The 22028-nt window shown below is 59.7% G+C and overlaps 1 protein-coding gene across 4 annotated transcripts in view; it reads right to left on the bottom strand.

Annotated features, from left to right (window-relative positions):
- The window catches only part of ETS1 (ETS proto-oncogene 1, transcription factor), a 273539-nt gene that overhangs the window by 17394 nt on the left and 234117 nt on the right, over positions 1 to 22028 (bottom strand). For 2 of the 4 annotated variants that reach the window (XM_073657429.1, XM_073657431.1), the window contains 3 exons: positions 12027 to 12104; positions 9217 to 9465; positions 8530 to 8790 (listed from right to left, as the gene is read on the bottom strand). In XM_073657429.1, the coding sequence (XP_073513530.1) occupies positions 8530 to 8790; positions 9217 to 9465; positions 12027 to 12104 (588 nt within the window). The remainder of the gene's footprint in view (positions 1 to 8529; positions 8791 to 9216; positions 9466 to 12026; positions 12105 to 22028) is intronic. The other 2 variants (XM_073657430.1, XM_073657432.1) reach the window with 1 other exon arrangement.

Genomic DNA, 22028 nt, shown 5'->3' on the forward strand with positions numbered 1-22028 from the left:
ATGAGGGGCTGTGGTGATACACGAGTCCCTCACACCCGCACACAGGGGAGACTGGGGAGTAATGAGGGGCTGTGGTGATACACGAGTCCCTCACACCCCGCACACAGGGGAGACTGGGGAGTAATGAGGGGCTGTGGTGATACACGAGTCCCTCGCACCCTGCACACAGGGGAGACTGGGGAGTAATGAGGGGCTATGGTGATACACGAGTCCCTCACACCCGCACACAGGGGAGACTGGGGAGTAATGAGGGGCTGTGGTGATACACGAGTCCCGCACACAGGGGAGACTGTGGAGTAATGAGGGGCTGTGGTGATACACGAGTCCCTCGCACCCTGCACACAGGGGAGACTGGGGAGTAATGAGGGGCTGTGGTGATACACGAGTCCCGCACACAGGGGAGACTGTGGAGTAATGAGGGGCTGTGGTGATACACGAGTCCCTCACACCCCGCACACAGGGGAGACTGGGGAGTAATGAGGGGCTGTGGTGATACACGAGTCCCGCACACAGGGGAGACTGTGGAGTAATGAGGGGCTGTGGTGATACACGAGTCCCTCACACCCCGCACACAGGGGAGACTGTGGAGTAATGAGGGGCTGTGGTGATACACGAGTCCCGCACACAGGGGAGACTGGGGAGTAATGAGGGGCTATGGTGATACACGAGTCCCTCGCACCCCGCACACAGGGGAGACTGGGGAGTAATGAGGGGCTGTGGTGATACACGAGTCCCTCACACCCCGCACACAGGGGAGACTGGGGAGTAATGAGGGGCTGTGGTGATACACGAGTCCCTCACACCCCGCACACAGGGGAGACTGGGGAGTAATGAGGGGCTGTGGTGATACACGAGTCCCTCACACCCCGCACACAGGGGAGACTGGGGAGTAATGAGGGGCTGTGGTGATACACGAGTCCCTCACACCCCGCACACAGGGGAGACTGGGGAGTAATGAGGGGCTGTGGTGATACACGAGTCCCGCACACCCCGCACACAGGGGAGACTGGGGAGTAATGAGGGGCTGTGGTGATACACGAGTCCCTCACACCCCGCACACAGGGGAGACTGGGGAGTAATGAGGGGCTGTGGTGATACACGAGTCCCTCACATCCCGCACACAGGGGAGACTGGGGAGTAATGAGGGGCTGTGGTGATACACGAGTCCCGCACACCCCGCACACAGGGGAGACTGGGGAGTAATGAGGGGCTGTGGTGATACACGAGTCCCTCACATCCCGCACACAGGGGAGACTGGGGAGTAATGAGGGGCTGTGGTGATACACGAGTCCCTCACACCCCGCACACAGGGGAGACTGGGGAGTAATGAGGGGCTGTGGTGATACACGAGTCCCTCACATCCCGCACACAGGGGAGACTGGGGAGTAATGAGGGGCTGTGGTGATACACGAGTCCCTCACACACCACACACAGGGGAGACTGGGGAGTAATGAGGGGCTGTGGTGATACACGAGTCCCTCACACAGGGGAGACTGTGGAGTAATGAGGGGCTGTGGTGATACACGAGTCCCGCACACCCCGCACACAGGGGAGACTGGGGAGTAATGAGGGGCTGTGGTGATACACGAGTCCCTCACATCCCGCACACAGGGGAGACTGGGGAGTAATGAGGGGCTGTGGTGATACACGAGTCCCTCACACCCCGCACACAGGGGAGACTGGGGAGTAATGAGGGGCTGTGGTGATACACGAGTCCCTCACATCCCGCACACAGGGGAGACTGGGGAGTAATGAGGGGCTGTGGTGATACACGAGTCCCTCACATCCCACACACAGGGGAGACTGGGGAGTAATGAAGGGCTGTGGTGATACACGAGTCCCTCACACAGGGGAGACTGGGGAGTAATGAGGGGCTGTGGTGATACACGAGTCCCTCACACCCCGCACAGAGGGGAGACTGGGGAGTAATGAGGGGCTGTGGTGATACACGAGTCCCTCACACCCCGCACACAGGGGAGACTGGGGAGTAATGAGGGGTTGTGGTGATACACGAGTCCCTCACACCCCGCACACAGGGGAGACTGTGGAGTAATGAGGGGCTGTGGTGATACACGAGTCCCTCACACCCCGCACACAGGGGAGACTGGGGAGTAATGATGGGCTGTGGTGATACACGAGTCCCTCACACCCCGCACACAGGGGAGACTGTGGAGTAATGAGGGGCTGTGGTGATACACGAGTCCCTCACACCCCGCACACAGGGGAGACTGGGGAGTAATGAGGGGCTGTGGCGATACACGAGTCCCTCACACCCCGCACACATAGGAGACTGTGGAGTAATGAGGGGCTGTGGTGATACACGAGTCCCTCACACCCGCACACAGGGGAGACTGTGGAGTAATGAGGGGCTGTGGTGATACACGAGTCCCTCACACCCGCACACAGGGGAGACTGGGGAGTAATGAGGGGCTGTGGTGATACACGAGTCCCTCACACCCCGCACACAGGGGAGACTGTGGAGTAATGAGGGGCTGTGGTGATACACGAGTCCCTCACACCCCGCACACAGGGGAGACTGGGGAGTAATGAGGGGCTGTGGTGATACACGAGTCCCGCACACAGGGGAGACTGTGGAGTAATGAGGGGCTGTGGTGATACACGAGTCCCTCACACCCCGCACAGAGGGGAGACTGGGGAGTAATGAGGGGCTGTGGTGATACACGAGTCCCTCACACCCCGCACACAGGGGAGACTGGGGAGTAATGAGGGGCTGTGGTGATACACGAGTCCCTCACACCCCGCACACAGGGGAGACTGTGGAGTAATGAGGGGCTGTGGTGATACACGAGTCCCTCACACCCCGCACACAGGGGAGACTGGGGAGTAATGAGGGGCTGTGGTGATACACGAGTCCCTCACACCCCGCACACAGGGGAGACTGGGGAGTAATGAGGGGCTGTGGTGATACACGAGTCCCTCACACCCCGCACAGAGGGGAGACTGGGGAGTAATGAGGGGCTGTGGTGATACACGAGTCCCTCACACCCTGCACACAGGGGAGACTGTGGAGTAATGAGGGGCTGTGGTGATACACGAGTCCCTCACACCCCGCACAGAGGGGAGACTGGGGAGTAATGAGGGGCTGTGGTGATACACGAGTCCCTCACACCCGCACACAGGGGAGACTGGGGAGTAATGAGGGGCTGTGGTGATACACGAGTCCCTCACACAGGGGAGACTGTGGAGTAATGAGGGGCTGTGGTGATACACGAGTCCCTCGCACCCTGCACATAGGGGAGACTGGGGAGTAATGAGGGGCTGTGGTGATACACGAGTCCCTCACACCCCGCACAGAGGGGAGACTGGGGAGTAATGAGGGGCTGTGGTGATACACGAGTCCCTCACATCCCGCACACAGGGGAGACTGGGGAGTAATGAGGGGCTGTGGTGATACACGAGTCCCTCACACAGGGGAGACTGTGGAGTAATGAGGGGCTGTGGTGATACACGAGTCCCTCGCACCCTGCACATAGGGGAGACTGGGGAGTAATGAGGGGCTGTGGTGATACACGAGTCCCTCACACCCCGCACACAGGGGAGACTGTGGAGTAATGAGGGGCTGTGGTGATACACGAGTCCCTCGCACCCTGCACACAGGGGAGACTGTGGAGTAATGAGGGGCTGTGGTGATACACGAGTCCCTCACATCCCGCACACAGGGGAGACCGGGGAGTAATGAGGGGCTGTGGTGATACACGAGTCCCTCACACCCCGCACACAGGGGAGACTGTGGAGTAATGAGGGGCTGTGGTGATACACGAGTCCCTCACACCCGCACACAAGGGAGACTGGGGAGTAATGAGGGGCTGTGGTGATACACGAGTCCCTCACACCCCGCACACAGGGGAGACTGGGGAGTAATGAGGGGCTGTGGTGATACACGAGTCCCTCGCACCCGCACACAGGGGAGACTGGGGAGTAATGAGGGGCTGTGGTGATACACGAGTCCCTCGCACCCTGCACACAGGGGAGACTGTGGAGTAATGAGGGGCTGTGGTGATACACGAGTCCCGCACACAGGGGAGACTGTGGAGTAATGAGAGGCTGTGGTGATACACGAGTCCCTCACACCCCGCACACAGGGGAGACTGTGGAGTAATGAGGGGCTGTGGTGATACACGAGTCCCGCACACAGGGGAGACTGTGGAGTAATGAGGGGCTGTGGTGATACACGAGTCCCGCACACAGGGGAGACTGTGGAGTAATGAGGGGCTGTGGTGATACACGAGTCCCTCACACCCCGCACAGAGGGGAGACTGTGGAGTAATGAGGGGCTGTGGTGATACACGAGTCCCGCACACAGGGGAGACTGTGGAGTAATGAGGGGCTGTGGTGATACACGAGTCCCGCACACAGGGGAGACTGTGGAGTAATGAGAGGCTGTGGTGATACACGAGTCCCTCACACCCCGCACACAGGGGAGACTGGGGAGTAATGAGGGGCTGTGGTGATACACGAGTCCCTCACACCCCGCACACAGGGGAGACTGTGGAGTAATGAGGGGCTGTGGTGATACACGAGTCCCTCACACCCCGCACAGAGGGGAGACTGTGGAGTAATGAGGGGCTGTGGTGATACACGAGTCCCGCACACAGGGGAGACTGTGGAGTAATGAGAGGCTGTGGTGATACACGAGTCCCGCACACCCCGCACACAGGGGAGACTGGGGAGTAATGAGGGGCTGTGGTGATACACGAGTCCCTCACACCCCGCACACAGGGGAGACTGTGGAGTAATGAGGGGCTGTGGTGATACACGAGTCCCTCACACCCCGCACAGAGGGGAGACTGTGGAGTAATGAGGGGCTGTGGTGATACACGAGTCCCGCACACAGGGGAGACTGTGGAGTAATGAGGGGCTGTGGTGATACACGAGTCCCTCACACAGGGGAGACTGTGGAGTAATGAGGGGCTGTGGTGATACACGAGTCCCTCGCACCCTGCACATAGGGGAGACTGGGGAGTAATGAGGGGCTGTGGTGATACACGAGTCCCTCACACCCCGCACACAGGGGAGACTGTGGAGTAATGAGGGGCTGTGGTGATACACGAGTCCCTCGCACCCTGCACACAGGGGAGACTGTGGAGTAATGAGGGGCTGTGGTGATACACGAGTCCCTCACATCCCGCACACAGGGGAGACCGGGGAGTAATGAGGGGCTGTGGTGATACACGAGTCCCTCACACCCCGCACACAGGGGAGACTGTGGAGTAATGAGGGGCTGTGGTGATACACGAGTCCCTCACACCCGCACACAGGGGAGACTGGGGAGTAATGAGGGGCTGTGGTGATACACGAGTCCCTCACACCCCGCACACAGGGGAGACTGGGGAGTAATGAGGGGCTGTGGTGATACACGAGTCCCTCGCACCCGCACACAGGGGAGACTGGGGAGTAATGAGGGGCTGTGGTGATACACGAGTCCCTCGCACCCTGCACACAGGGGAGACTGGGGAGTAATGAGGGGCTGTGGTGATACACGAGTCCCGCACACAGGGGAGACTGTGGAGTAATGAGAGGCTGTGGTGATACACGAGTCCCGCACACAGGGGAGACTGTGGAGTAATGAGGGGCTGTGGTGATACACGAGTCCCGCACACAGGGGAGACTGTGGAGTAATGAGGGGCTGTGGTGATACACGAGTCCCTCACACCCCGCACAGAGGGGAGACTGTGGAGTAATGAGGGGCTGTGGTGATACACGAGTCCCGCACACAGGGGAGACTGTGGAGTAATGAGGGGCTGTGGTGATACACGAGTCCCTCACACCCCGCACAGAGGGGAGACTGTGGAGTAATGAGGGGCTGTGGTGATACACGAGTCCCGCACACAGGGGAGACTGTGGAGTAATGAGGGGCTGTGGTGATACACGAGTCCCGCACACAGGGGAGACTGTGGAGTAATGAGGGGCTGTGGTGATACACGAGTCCCTCACACCCCGCACACAGGGGAGACTGGGGAGTAATGAGGGGCTGTGGTGATACACGAGTCCCTCACACCCCGCACACAGGGGAGACTGTGGAGTAATGAGGGGCTGTGGTGATACACGAGTCCCTCACACCCCGCACACAGGGGAGACTGGGGAGTAATGAGGGGCTGTGGTGATACACGAGTCCCTCACACCCCGCACACAGGGGAGACTGGGGAGTAATGAGGGGCTGTGGTGATACACGAGTCTCACACACCCCGCACACAGGGGAGACTGGGGAGTAATGAGGGGCTGTGGTGATACACGAGTCCCTCACACCCCGCACAGAGGGGAGACTGTGGAGTAATGAGGGGCTGTGGTGATACACGAGTCCCGCACACAGGGGAGACTGTGGAGTAATGAGAGGCTGTGGTGATACACGAGTCCCTCACACCCCGCACACAGGGGAGACTGGGGAGTAATGAGGGGCTGTGGTGATACACGAGTCCCTCACACCCCGCACAGAGGGGAGACTGTGGAGTAATGAGGGGCTGTGGTGATACACGAGTCCCGCACAGAGGGGAGACTGTGGAGTAATGAGGGGCTGTGGTGATACACGAGTCCCGCACACCCCGCACACAGGGGAGACTGGGGAGTAATGAGGGGCTGTGGCGATACACGAGTCCCTCACACCCCGCACAGAGGGGAGAGACCATTTATTATTTCTTGTAATACAAAAAAAGTGAAAGTAGGTGAAAATTTGCAATTTGATGGACAGAGCAAAGCTGATGACTGACAACCAAACAACCCAGCTAAAATATCAAGACATCAAGCAGGTCCCAAGACCAAGACTGGGCAATATCCAAGTGAAATTACTTGAGAGTTCTTGCTCCACACCTTATATACCCTGCCCACCTTGGTCTTAATCAGGACCATTATATACCGATTTAACCTGGTGTCTGTCCATCCCGGCCAGTATCTTTTATTTCTTATTCTGTACCGGTCATTACACTATCAGTATTCTGCCCTAATTTTCTTTGCATGGATTCACATGTATTGTTCTCATTGTCACAGAATCAGTAACTGTTCAGCCCTGAACCACTAGGCTGGCAAGTACCTGGTTCCCCAATCTTACGCTCCTTTTTGTTCTCTCCCCTTTCAGTCCCTCATTCCTTCTCTCCCGACTCTTTCTCTGTCCTTTCCTTCTACTGCATGTATACACGTGAGCAGGGGTCGCCGTCCTCCTCCCTACATTGGTATATTCCTCACTTCTGGCATTGCGATGTGTCCCTCCACTTTCTGCATCTTTGTCCAGCTCAGCTAGGTGACATCACTTGACCTGACCCCAGCACGCCCTCCTAAGACGCCCTCCCGTGACGTCCTTCCACCACAAGCACTCTGCCCTGCTCTCTCCTAAGACGCCCTCCCGTGACGTCCTTCCACCACAAGCACTCTGCCCTGCTCTCTCCTAAGACGCCCTCCCGTGACGTCCTTCCACCACAAGCACTCTGCCCTGCTCTCTCCTAAGACGCCCTCCCGTGACGTCCTTCCACCACAAGCACTCTGCCCTGCTCTCTCCTAAGACGCCCTCCCGTGACGTCCTTCCACCACAAGCACTCTGCCCTGCTCTCTCCTAAGACGCCCTCCCGTGACGTCCTTCCACCACAAGCACTCTGCCCTGCTCTCTCCTAAGACGCCCTCCCGTGACGTCCTTCCACCACAAGCACTCTGCCCTGCTCTCTCCTAAGACGCCCTCCCGTGACGTCCTTCCACCACAAGCACTCTGCCCTGCTCTCTCCTAAGACGCCCTCCCGTGACGTCCTTCCACCACAAGCACTCTGCCCTGCTCTCTCCTAAGACGCCCTCCCGTGACGTCCTTCCACCACAAGCACTCTGCCCTGCTCTTTCCAGACCGTGCGGGCCGCCGCCTGTCCACGCTCCTCTAGGTGATTACATGGTGGATGTATTATTACACTTTTTTATTCCACTTTTAGTATTGTCCTTCTCGTTGCGGTGATAAATATGAATGTACCGCCCCGCCGCCCACAGCCACCAATCAGATTGTCAGTTGTGATGGTGGGTTTTCGCTTTCCTACGTGACCTGGTAGCACAGGTCTATATTATATATATATACTTATATCTATACACACACATTATACTTCTTATCAGCTGCGATCCGTTGTGACTTTTTGTGACACGCTGGCAGCCTGTGTTCGGCTAACACCTCTTCTGTGTGCTTGGCGAGCTGCACTTGGGTCTCAGCACCTCGGATATGATCACATCAGTCACACAAGAAGGTGTGAAAGTGACTTGTAACGGAAAATAAACCCCCCACAGCAGCGTTTGAGGTTGTCTGAGATGCAGCTTCAGGTTGACTTATCAGACACAAAAAAATCATGACCCAATTTAGAAACCTGCAGCGGTGAGGGCGATCGCTCCTCACCACCTGCTCACTACCAGGCTGCAGCCCACATCTCGCCTTAGATACCTGCTGCAGTTGGAATCTCAGGCATTCAACTATTGTGCAGGTGGAGCGGGCTGCAGTGATGCTCGGCTCGGCGTTAGCCCCCACAGTCACTTAAGCTCTGGTAACAGTCTCACCTGTGTATCCAGCCAGGGCGGCAGCGGGGATGACCGGTTTGTCTTTATTCAGCTCGGCTCGGTCTCTCACATAGTCCTTGAATGTTCCTTTGGGTTTGTGGTTGGGCAGTGCCGGCTGGTAGTCCTCAGAGTCAAAGCTGTCGTATGAGGGGACGCGCTGCAGGCTGTTGTAGGACGAGTGACTGCTCCAGGACTGAGTGAGACGGTCACAGCTATCGTGACTCTCAATGCTTTCAAATGACTCCTGTCCACCGAGTTTACCTGACCGAAAAGAGGAGAGAGGATCAATACCGCAGACGTGAGGCAGGCATTAACCGGCAGCAAGCAGCACATCGCAGATCCATAGAGGAACTCTGCACAGGATAGATCTGCACAGGAGCTGCATACACAAAACGGAAACTAGTGGCCAAGCTGCTGCATTACATCGCTTTCTTCTTCCTATTCTACACTCGATGACGCACTGCTTTACGGAGATGGATCTACAACACTCCTATTTCCTACACATTTCTAGCTGGGAGTCGTCCTTGCAGCTGACTGGATCCGCACATGATCAGAAGCCGCTAATCTCCATTTTGCAGACTGATCACTTAGGAATCAGTGAATCACTTGATGAGTCTTTATTACATTACGGTCAGTGATCGGCTGCATATCCCTCCTCCCCCCCGATGTCTTGGCAGAAGCTCTTACCTCGGCTGATCCGCGCCACGCACATGTTATCTGGAGACACCACCTCCTGCTTGATAGTGAAGTAGTCTCCTTGGAGCGAGTCCGGTGGTAAGGGGTCTCGCAGTAGTGGAGAGGGGTATTCAGTCTCATATTTCAGAGACAAGAGCTCTTCTGAACTGATGGGGTGCAGGGTCTGGTAGGACTCGGTGATGAAGCTGGGCTCGGAGAACTCGGATGGCGGGACACACTGCGGATGCTCTACACCGTAACCTGCAACATTGGTCACAATTTATGAAACGAAGATGCAGACATGGCGCAACAGCACGCTGCACGATGAGAAGGCGCAGACATGGCGCAATAGCACGCTGCACGATGAGAAGGCGCAGACATGGCGCAATAGCATGCTGCACGATGAGAAGGCGCAGACATGGCGCAATAGCACGCTGCACGATGAGAAGGCGCAGACATGGCGCAATAGCACGCTGCACGATGAGAAGGCGCAGACATGGCGCAATAGCACGCTGCACGATGAGAGGGCGCAGACATGGCGCAATAGCACGCTGCACGATGAGAAGGCGCAGACATGGCGCAATAGCAAGCTGCACGATGATAGGGCGCAGACATGGCGCAATAGCACGCAGCACGATGAGAAGGCGCAGACATGGCGCAATAGCACGCTGCACGATGAGAAGGCGCAGACATGGCGTAATAGCACGCTGCACGATGAGAAGGCGCAGACATGGCGCAATAGCACGCTGCACGATGAGAAGGCGCAGACATGGCGCAATAGCACGCTGCACGATGAGAAGGAGCACACATGGCGCAATAGCACGCTGCACGATGAGAAGGCGCAGACATGGCGCAATAGCACGCTGCACGATGAGAAGACGCAGACATGACGCAATAGCACGCTGCACGATGAGAAGGCGCAGACATGACGCAATAGCACGCTGCACGATGAGAAGGCGCAGACATGGAACAATAGCACGCTGCACAATGAGAAGGAGCAGACATGGCGTAATAGCACGCTGCACGATGAGAAGGAGCACACATGGCGCAATAGCACGATGAGAAGGCGCAGACATGGCGCAATAGCACGCTGCACGATGAGAAGGCGCAGACATGGCGCAATAGTACGCTGCACGATGAGAAGGCGCAGACATGGCGTAATAGCACGCTGCACGATGAGAAGGAGCACACATGGCGCAATAGCACGCTGCACGATGAGAAGGCGCAGACATGGCGCAATAGCACGCAGCACGATGAGAAGGCGCAGACATGGCGCAATAGCACGCTGCACGATGAGAAGGCGCAGACATGGCGCAATAGCACGCTGCACGATGAGAAGGCGCAGACATGGCGCAATAGCACGCAGCACGATGAGAAGGCGCAGACATGGCGCAATAGCACGCTGCACGATGAGAAGGCGCAGACATGGCGCAATAGCACGCTGCACGATGAGAAGGCGCAGACATGGCGCAATAGCACGCAGCACGATGAGAAGGCGCAGACATGGCGCAATAGCACGCTGCACGATGAGAAGGCGCAGATATGGCGCAATAGCACGCTGCACGATGAGAAGGCGCAGACATGGCGCAATAGCACGCAGCACGATGAGAAGGCGCAGACATGGCGCAATAGCACGCTGCACGATGAGAAGGCGCAGACATGGCGCAATAGCACGCTGCACGATGAGAAGGCGCAGACATGGCGCAATAGCACACTGCACGATGAGAAGGCGCAGACATGGCGCAATAGCACGCTGCACGATGAGAAGGCGCAGACATGGCGCAATAGCACGCTGCACGATGAGAAGGCGCAGACATGGCGCAATGGCACGCTGCACGGTGAGAAGGCGCAGACATGGCGCAATAGCACGCTGCACGATGAGAAGGCGCAGACATGGCGTAATAGCACGCTGCACGATGAGAAGGAGCAGACATGGCGCAATAGCACGCTGCACGATGAGAAGGCGCGGACATGGCGCAATAGCACGCTGCACGATGAGAAGGCGCGGACATGGCGCAATAGCACGCTGCACGATGACAAGGCGCAGACATGGCGCAATAGCACGCTGCACGATGAGAAGACGCAGACATGGCGCAATAGCACGCTGCACCATGAGAAGGCGCAGACATGGCGCAATAGCACGCTGCACGATGAGAAGGCGCAGACATGGCGCAATAGCACGCTGCACGATGAGAAGGCGCAGACATGGCGCAATAGCACACTGCACGATGAGAAGGCGCAGACATGGCGCAATAGCACGCTGCACGATGAGAAGGCGCAGACATGGCGCAATAGCACGCTGCACGATGAGAAGGCGCAGACATGGCGTAATAGCACGCTGCACGATGAGAAGGAGCAGACATGGCGCAATAGCATGCTGCACGATGAGAAGGCGCAGACATGGCGCAATAGCACGCTGCACGATGAGAAGGCGCGGACATGGCGCAATAGCACGCTGCACGATGACAAGGCGCAGACATGGCGCAATAGCACGCTGCACGATGAGAAGACGCAGACATGGCGCAATAGCACGCTGCACCATGAGAAGGTGCAGACATGGCGCAATAGCACGCTGCACGATGAGAAGGTGCAGACATGGCGCAATAGCACGCTGCACGATGGGAAGGTGCAGACATGGCGTAATAGCACGCTGCAAAACCTGCATGGGACTATGCACACATGAGGTTACAACAAATTCATAGAACTGGATTGTGGATTGGGCTATGGAAACCTCTGTAGGACAATCTGAATCCCGAACCTCCCACTCTGACAGTCCTAGTGAATAAAGCCACTAAGTTCAGATGGACTCCAGCAATACTCACTGATGAAATATTCTGAGCTGTATCTGGACTCGGGGTACGCTGCCGCCAGCTCATTCGTTTGGTACAGTTTGGAATCTTCTAGGCCAAATGGTGAAAAAGAAGAAAATAAAGAGATAGAAAGAAACTTGTTACTGACACAATGAAGCGCAACCTCTGCTCAGAGCAGCAAAACATGAGCAAGAATATGCACTGTTATATCTGACCCATACACAACATCCTGCAGCCGCACACGACATCCCATAAACACACACTCCACGCTGCCTCAGGACCTCCACATCATCTCCCGCAGACACTCCACGCTGCCTCCTGCACCTCCACATCATCTCCCGCAGACACTCCGCGCTGCCTCCAGCACCTCCACATAATTTCCCGCAGACACTCTGCGCTGCCCCCTGCACCTCCACATCATCTCCCGCAGACACTCTGCGCTGCCTCCAGCACCTCCACATCATCTCCCGCAGACACTCTGCGCTGCCTCCAGCACCTCCACATCATCTCCAGCACCTCCACATCATCTCCCGCAGACACTCTGCGCTGCCTCCAGCACCTCCACATCATCTCCCGCAGACACTCTGCGCTGCCTCCTGCACCTCCACATCATCTCCCGCAGACACTCCGCGCTGCCCCCTGCACCTCCACATCTTCTCCCGCAGACACTCCGCGCTGCCCCCTGCACCTCCACATCTTCATCTTCTACCGCAGACACACACTCAGCGCTGCCCCCTGCACATCTTCTCCCGCAGACACACCGCGCTGCCCCCTGCACCTCCACATCTTCTCCCGCAGACACTCAGTGCTGCCCCCTGCACTTCCACATCTTCTCCCGCAGACACTCCACGCTGCCTCCAGCACCTCCACATCATCTCCCGCAGACACTCTGCGCTGCCTCCAGCACCTCCACATCATCTCCCGCAGACACTCTGCGCTGCCTCCTGCACCTCCACATCATCTCCCGCAGACACTCCGCGCTGCCCCCTGCACCTCCACATCTTCTCCCGCAGACACTCCGCGCTGCCCCCTGCACCTCCACATCTTCTCCCGCAGACACACTCAGCGCTGCCCCCTGCACCTCCACATCTTCTCCCGCAGACACTCAGTGCTGCCCCCTGCACCTCCACATCTTCTCCCGCAGACACTCTGCGCTGCCTCCAGCACCTCCACATCTTCTCCCGCAGACACACACTCAGCGCTGCCCCCTGCACCTCCACATCTTCTCCCGCAGATACTCTGCGCTGCCTCCAGCACCTCCACATCTTCTCCCGCAGACACTCTGCGCTGCCCCCTGCACCTCCACATCTTCTCCCGCAGACACTCCGCGCTGCCCCCTGCACCTCCACATCTTCTCCCGCAGACACACTCTGCGCTGCCTCCAGCACCTCCACATCATCTCCCGCAGACACTCAGTGCTGCCCCCTGCACCTCCACATCTTCTCCCGCAGACAGTCTGCGCTGCCTCCAGCACCTCCACATCTTCTCCCGCAGACACACACTCAGCGCTGCCCCCTGCACCTACACATCTTCTCCCGCAGATACTCTGCGCTGCCCCCTGCACCTCCACATCTTCTCCTGCAGACACTCTGCGCTGCCTTCAGCACCTCCACATCTTCTCCCGCAGACACACACTCAGCGCTGCCTCCTGCACCTCCACATCTTCTCCCGCAGATAATCTGCGCTGCCTCCAGCACCTCCACATCTTCTCCTGCAGACACTCTGCGCTGTCCCCTGCACCTCCACATCTTCTCCCGCAGACACACTCTGCGCTGCCCCCTGCACCTCCACATCTTCTCCCGCAGACACACTCCACGCTGCCCCCTGCACCTCCACATCTTCTCCTGCAGACTCCGCGCTGCCCCCTGCACCTCCACATCTTCTCCCGCAGACACTCTGCGCTGCCCCCTGCACCTCCACATCTTCTCCTGCAGACACTCCGCGCTGCCCCCTGCACCTCCACATCTTCTCCTGCAGACACACACTCCGCGCTGCCCCCTGCACCTCCACATCTTCTCCCGCAGACACTCTGCATTGCCCCCTGCACCTTCACATCTTCTCCCGCAGACACACACTCCACTCCGCGCTGCCCCCAGCACCTCCACATCTTCCCCCGCAGACACACTCTGCGCTGCCCCCTGCACCTCCACATCTTCTCCCGCAGATACTCTGCGCTGCCTCCAGCACCTCCACATCTTCTCCCGCAGACACTCAGTGCTGCCCCCTGCACCTCCACATCTTCTCCCGCAGACACTCTGCGCTGCCTCCAGCACCTCCACATCTTCTCCCGCAGACACTCTACGCTGCCCCCTGCACCTCCACATCTTCTCCCGCAGACACTCAGCGCTGCCCCTTGCACCTCCACATCTTCTTCCGCAGACACACACTGCGCTGCCCCCTGCACCTCCACATCTTCTCCCGCAGACACACACTCAGCGCTGCCCCCTGCACCTCCACATCTTCTCCCGCAGACACACACTCAGCGCTGCCCCCTGCACCTCCACATCTTCTCCCGCAGACACACACTCAGCGCTGCCCCCTGCACCTCCACATCTTCTCCCGCAGACACACTCTGCGCTGCCCCCTGCACCTCCACATCTTCTCCCGCAGACACACACTCAGCGCTGCCCCCTGCACCTCCACATCTTCTCCCGCAGACACTCTGCGCTGCCTCCAGCACCTCCATATCTTCTCCCGCAGACACACACTCTGCGCTGCCTCCAGCACCTCCACATCTTCTCCCGCAGACACTCAGTGCTGCCCCCTGCACCTCCACATCTTCTCCCGCAGACACTCAGTGCTGCCCCCTGCACCTCCACATCTTCTCCCGCAGACACTCTGCGCTGCCTCCAGCACCTCCACATCTTCTCCCGCAGACACACACTCAGCGCTGCCCCCTGCACCTCCACATCTTCTCCCGCAGATACTCTGCGCTGCCTCCAGCACCTCCACATCTTCTCCCGCAGACACTCTGCGCTGCCCCCTGCACCTCCACATCTTCTCCCACAGACACTCCGCGCTGCCCCCTGCACCTCCACATCTTCTCCCGCAGACACACACTGCGCTGTCTCCAGCACCTCCACATCTTCTCCCGCAGACACACTCTGCGCTGCCTCCAGCACCTCCACATCTTCTCCCGCAGACACACACTCAGCGCTGCCCCCTGCACCTCCACATCTTCTCCCGCAGATACTATGCGCTGCCTCCAGCACCTCCACATCTTCTCCCGCAGACACTCTGCGCTGCCCCCTGCACCTCCACATCTTCTCCCGCAGACACTCCGCGCTGCCCCCTGCACCTCCACATCTTCTCCCGCAGACACACTCTGCGCTGCCTCCAGCACCTCCACATCTTCTCCCGGAGACACTCAGTGCTGCCCCCTGCACCTCCACATCTTCTCCCGCAGACAGTCTGCGCTGTCTCCAGCACCTCCACATCTTCTCCCGCAGACACACACTCAGCGCTGCCCCCTGCACCTCCACATCTTCTCCCGCAGATACTCTGCGCTGCCCCCTGCACCTCCACATCTTCTCCTGCAGACACTCTGCGCTGCCTTCAGCACCTCCACATCTTCTCCCGCAGACACACACTCAGCGCTGCCTCCTGCACCTCCACATCTTCTCCCGCAGATAATCTGCGCTGCCTCCAGCACCTCCACATCTTCTCCTGCAGACTCTGCGCTGCCCCCTGCACCTCCACATCTTCTCCCGCAGACACACTCTGCGCTGCCCCCTGCACCTCCACATCTTCTCCCGCAGACACACTCCACGCTGCCCCCTGCACCTCCACATCTTCTCCTGCAGACTCCGCGCTGCCCCCTGCACCTCCACATCTTCTCCCGCAGACACACACTGCGCTGCCCCCTGCACCTCCACATCTTCTCCTGCAGACACTCCGCGCTGCCCCCTGCACCTCCACATCTTCTCCTGCAGACACTCTGCGCTGCCTTCAGCACCTCCACATCTTCTCCCGCAGACACACACTCAGCGCTGCCTCCTGCACCTCCACATCTTCTCCCGCAGATAATCTGCGCTGCCTCCAGCACCTCCACATCTTCTCCTGCAGACTCTGCGCTGCCCCCTGCACCTCCACATCTTCTCCCGCAGACACACTCTGCGCTGCCCCCTGCACCTCCACATCTTCTCCCGCAGACACACTCCACGCTGCCCCCTGCACCTCCACATCTTCTCCTGCAGACTCCGCGCTGCCCCCTGCACCTCCACATCTTCTCCCGCAGACACACACTGCGCTGCCCCCTGCACCTCCACATCTTCTCCTGCAGACACTCTGCGCTGCCTTCAGCACCTCCACATCTTCTCCCGCAGACACACACTCAGCGCTGCCTCCTGCACCTCCACATCTTCTCCCGCAGATAATCTGCGCTGCCTCCAGCACCTCCACATCTTCTCCTGCAGACTCTGCGCTGCCCCCTGCACCTCCACATCTTCTCCCGCAGACACACTCTGCGCTGCCCCCTGCACCTCCACATCTTCTCCCGCAGACACACTCCACGCTGCCCCCTGCACCTCCACATCTTCTCCTGCAGACTCCGCGCTGCCCCCTGCACCTCCACATCTTCTCCCGCAGACACACACTGCGCTGCCCCCTGCACCTCCACATCTTCTCCTGCAGACACTCCGCGCTGCCCCCTGCACCTCCACATCTTCTCCTGCAGACACTCTGCGCTGCCTTCAGCACCTCCACATCTTCTCCCGCAGACACACACTCAGCGCTGCCTCCTGCACCTCCACATCTTCTCCCGCAGATAATCTGCGCTGCCTCCAGCACCTCCACATCTTCTCCTGCAGACTCTGCGCTGCCCCCTGCACCTCCACATCTTCTCCCGCAGACACACTCTGCGCTGCCCCCTGCACCTCCACATCTTCTCCCGCAGACACACTCCACGCTGCCCCCTGCACCTCCACATCTTCTCCTGCAGACTCCGCGCTGCCCCCTGCACCTCCACATCTTCTCCCGCAGACACACACTGCGCTGCCCCCTGCACCTCCACATCTTCTCCTGCAGACACTCCGCGCTGCCCCCTGCACCTCCACATCTTCTCCTGCAGACACACACTCCGCGCTGCCCCCTGCACCTCCACATCTTCTCCCGCAGACACTCTGCATTGCCCCCTGCACCTCCACATCTTCTCCCGCAGACACTCTGCATTGCCCCCAGCACCTCCACATCTTCCCCCGCAGACACACTCTGCGCTGCCCCCTGCACCTCCACATCTTCTCCCGCAGATACTCTGCGCTGCCTCCAGCACCTCCACATCTTCTCCCGCAGACACTCAGTGCTGCCCCCTGCACCTCCACATCTTCTCCCGCAGACACTCTGCGCTGCCTCCAGCACCTCCACATCTTCTCCCGCAGACACTCTGCGCTGCCCCCTGCACCTCCACATCTTCTCCCGCAGACACTCAGCACTGCCCCTTGCACCTCCACATCTTCTCCCGCAGACACACACTGCGCTGCCCCCTGCACCTCCACATCTTCTCCCGCAGACACACACTCAGCGCTGCCCCCTGCACCTCCACATCTTCTCCCGCAGACACACTCAGTGCTGCCCCCTGCACCTCCACATCTTCTCCCGCAGACACACTCTGCGCTGCCCCCTGCACCTCCACATCTTCTCCCGCAGACACACACTCAGCGCTGCCCCCTGCACCTCCAGATCTTCTCCCGCAGACACTCTGCGCTGCCTCCAGCACCTCCATATCTTCTCCCGCAGACACACACTCTGCGCTGCCTCCAGCACCTCCACATCTTCTCCCGCAGACACTCAGTGCTGCCCCCTGCACCTCCACATCTTCTCCCGCAGACACTCAGTGCTGCCCCCTGCACCTCCACATCTTCTCCCGCAGACACTCTGCGCTGCCTCCAGCACCTCCACATCTTCTCCCGCAGACACACACTCAGCGCTGCCCCCTGCACCTCCACATCTTCTCCCGCAGATACTCTGCGCTGCCTCCAGCACCTCCACATCTTCTACCGCAGACACTCTGCGCTGCCCCCTGCACCTCCACATCTTCTCCCACAGACACTCCGCGCTGCCCCCTGCACCTCCACATCTTCTCCCGCAGACACTCTGCGCTGTCTCCAGCACCTCCACATCTTCTCCCGCAGACACACACTGCGCTGCCCCCTGCACCTCCACATCTTCTCCTGCAGACACACTCCGCGCTGCCCCCTGCACCTCCACATCTTCTCCTGCAGACACTCCACGTGGCCCCCCTGCACCTCCACATCTTCTCCCGCAGACACTCTGCGCTGCCCCCTGCACCTCCACATCTTCTCCCGCAGACACTCTGTGCTGCCCCCTGTACCTTTACATCTTCTCCCGCAGACACTCCACGCTGCCTCCAGCACCTCCACATCTTCTCCCGCAGACACTCCACGCTGCCTCCAGCACCTCCACATCTTCTCCCGCAGACACTCCACGCTGCCTCCAGCACCTCCACATCTTCTCCCGCAGACACTCCGCGCTGCCTCCAGCACCTCCACATCTTCTCCCGCAGACACTCTGCGCTGCCTCCAGCACCTCCACATCTTCTCCCGCAGACACTCTGCGCTGCCTCCAGCACCTCCACATCTTCTCCCGCAGACACTCTGCGCTGCCTCCAGCACCTCCACATCTTCTCCCGCAGACACTCTGCATTGCCCCCTGCACCTCCACATCTTCTCCCGCAGACACACTCCGCGCTGCCCCCTGCACCTCCACATCTTCTCCCGCAGACACTGTGCGCTGCCCCCTGCACCTCCACATCTTCTCCCGCAGACACACACTGCGCTGCCCCCTGCACCTCCACATCTTCTTCCGCAGACACTCTGCGCTGCCCCCTGCACCTCCACATCTTCTCCCGCAGACACACACTGCGCTGCCCCCTGCACCTCCACATCTTCTCCCGCAGACACTCTGCGCTGCCCCCTGCACCTCCACATCTTCTCCCGCAGACACTCTGCGCTGCCCCCTGCACCTCCACATCTTCTCCCGCAGACACTGTGCGCTGCCCCCTGCACCTCCACATCTTCTCCCGCAGACACACACTGCGCTGCCCCCTGCACCTCCACATCTTCTCCCGCAGACACTCTGCATTACCCCCTGCACCTCCACATCTTCTCCCGCAGACACACACTGCGCTGCCCCCTGCACCTCCACATCTTCTCCCGCAGACACTCTGCACTGCCCCCTGCACCTCCACATCTTCTCCCGCAGACACTCTGCGCTGCCCCCTGCACCTCCACATCTTCTCCCGCAGACACTCTGCGCTGCCTCCAGCACCTCCACATCTTCTCCCGCAGACACACACTCAGCGCTGCCCCCTGCACCTCCACATCTTCTCCCGCAGATACTCTGCGCTGCCCCCTGCACCTCCACATCTTCTCCCGCAGACACTCTGCGCTGCCCCCTGCACCTCCACATCTTCTCCTGCAGACACTCTGCGCTGCCCCCTGCACCTCCACATCTTCTCCCGCAGACACACACTGCGCTGCCCCCTGCACCTCCACATCTTCCCCCGCAGACACACTCAGTGCTGCCCCCTGCACCTCCACATCTTCTCCCGCAGACACACTCTGCGCTGCCTCCAGCACCTCCACATCTTCTCCTGCAGACACTCAGTGCTGCCCCCTGCACCTCCACATCTTCTCCCGCAGACACTCTGCGCTGCCCCCTGCACCTCCACATCTTCTCCCGCAGACACACACTGCGCTGCCCCCTGCACCTCCACATCTTCTCCTGCAGACACTCTGCGCTGCCTTCAGCACCTCCACATCTTCTCCCGCAGACACACACTCAGCGCTGCCTCCTGCACCTCCACATCTTCTCCCGCAGATAATCTGCGCTGCCTCCAGCACCTCCACATCTTCTCCTGCAGACACTCTGCGCTGCCCCCTGCACCTCCACATCTTCTCCCGCAGACACACTCTGCGCTGCCCCCTGCACCTCCACATCTTCTCCCGCAGACACACTCCACGCTGCCCCCTGCACCTCCACATCTTCTCCTGCAGACTCCGCGCTGCCCCCTGCACCTCCACATCTTCTCCCGCAGACACTCTGCGCTGCCCCCTGCACCTCCACATCTTCTCCTGCAGACACTCCGCGCTGCCCCCTGCACCTCCACATCTTCTCCTGCAGACACACACTCCGCGCTGCCCCCTGCACCTCCACATCTTCTCCCGCAGACACTCTGCATTGCCCTCTGCACCTTCACATCTTCTCCCGCAGACACACACTCCACTCCGCGCTGCCCCCAGCACCTCCACATCTTCCCCCGCAGACACACTCTGCGCTGCCCCCTGCACCTCCACATCTTCTCCCGCAGATACTCTGCGCTGCCTCCAGCACCTCCACATCTTCTCCCGCAGACACTCAGTGCTGCCCCCTGCACCTCCACATCTTCTCCCGCAGACACTCTGCGCTGCCTCCAGCACCTCCACATCTTCTCCCGCAGACACTCTAAGCTGCCCCCTGCACCTCCACATCTTCTCCCGCAGACACTCAGCGCTGCCCCTTGCACCTCCACATCTTCTTCCGCAGACACACACTGCGCTGCCCCCTGCACCTCCACATCTTCTCCCGCAGACACACACTCAGCGCTGCCCCCTGCACCTCCACATCTTCTCCCGCAGACACACACTCAGCGCTGCCCCCTGCACCTCCACATCTTCTCCCGCAGACACACACTCAGCGCTGCCCCCTGCACCTCCACATCTTCTCCCGCAGACACACTCTGCGCTGCCCCCTGCACCTCCACATCTTCTCCCGCAGACACACACTCAGCGCTGCCCCCTGCACCTCCACATCTTCTCCCGCAGACACTCTGCGCTGCCTCCAGCACCTCCATATCTTCTCCCGCAGACACACACTCTGCGCTGCCTCCAGCACCTCCACATCTTCTCCCGCAGACACTCAGTGCTGCCCCCTGCACCTCCACATCTTCTCCCGCAGACACTCAGTGCTGCCCCCTGCACCTCCACATCTTCTCCCGCAGACACTCTGCGCTGCCTCCAGCACCTCCACATCTTCTCCCGCAGACACACACTCAGCGCTGCCCCCTGCACCTCCACATCTTCTCCCGCAGATACTCTGCGCTGCCTCCAGCACCTCCACATCTTCTCCCGCAGACACTCTGCGCTGCCCCCTGCACCTCCACATCTTCTCCCACAGACACTCCGCGCTGCCCCCTGCACCTCCACATCTTCTCCCGCAGACACACACTGCGCTGTCTCCAGCACCTCCACATCTTCTCCCGCAGACACACTCTGCGCTGCCTCCAGCACCTACACATCTTCTCCCGCAGACACACACTCAGCGCTGCCCCCTGCACCTCCACATCTTCTCCCGCAGATACTATGCGCTGCCTCCAGCACCTCCACATCTTCTCCCGCAGACACTCTGCGCTGCCCCCTGCACCTCCACATCTTCTCCCGCAGACACTCCGCGCTGCCTCCTGCACCTCCACATCTTCTCCCGCAGACACACTCTGCGCTGCCTCCAGCACCTCCACATCTTCTCCCGCAGACACTCAGTGCTGCCCCCTGCACCTCCACATCTTCTCCCGCAGACAGTCTGCGCTGTCTCCAGCACCTCCACATCTTCTCCCGCAGACACACACTCAGCGCTGCCCCCTGCACCTCCACATCTTCTCCCGCAGATACTCTGCGCTGCCCCCTGCACCTCCACATCTTCTCCTGCAGACACTCTGCGCTGCCTTCAGCACCTCCACATCTTCTCCCGCAGACACACACTCAGCGCTGCCTCCTGCACCTCCACATCTTCTCCCGCAGATAATCTGCGCTGCCTCCAGCACCTCCACATCTTCTCCTGCAGACTCTGCGCTGCCCCCTGCACCTCCACATCTTCTCCCGCAGACACACTCTGCGCTGCCCCCTGCACCTCCACATCTTCTCCCGCAGACACACTCCACGCTGCCCCCTGCACCTCCACATCTTCTCCTGCAGACTCCGCGCTGCCCCCTGCACCTCCACATCTTCTCCCGCAGACACACAC

The sequence above is a fragment of the Phyllobates terribilis genome, unplaced genomic scaffold, assembly GCF_046119375.1.
Source record: "Phyllobates terribilis strain yellow unplaced genomic scaffold, ASM4611937v1 Scaffold_12__6_contigs__length_324123572, whole genome shotgun sequence".
Classification (NCBI taxonomy): Eukaryota; Metazoa; Chordata; class Amphibia; order Anura; family Dendrobatidae; genus Phyllobates; species Phyllobates terribilis.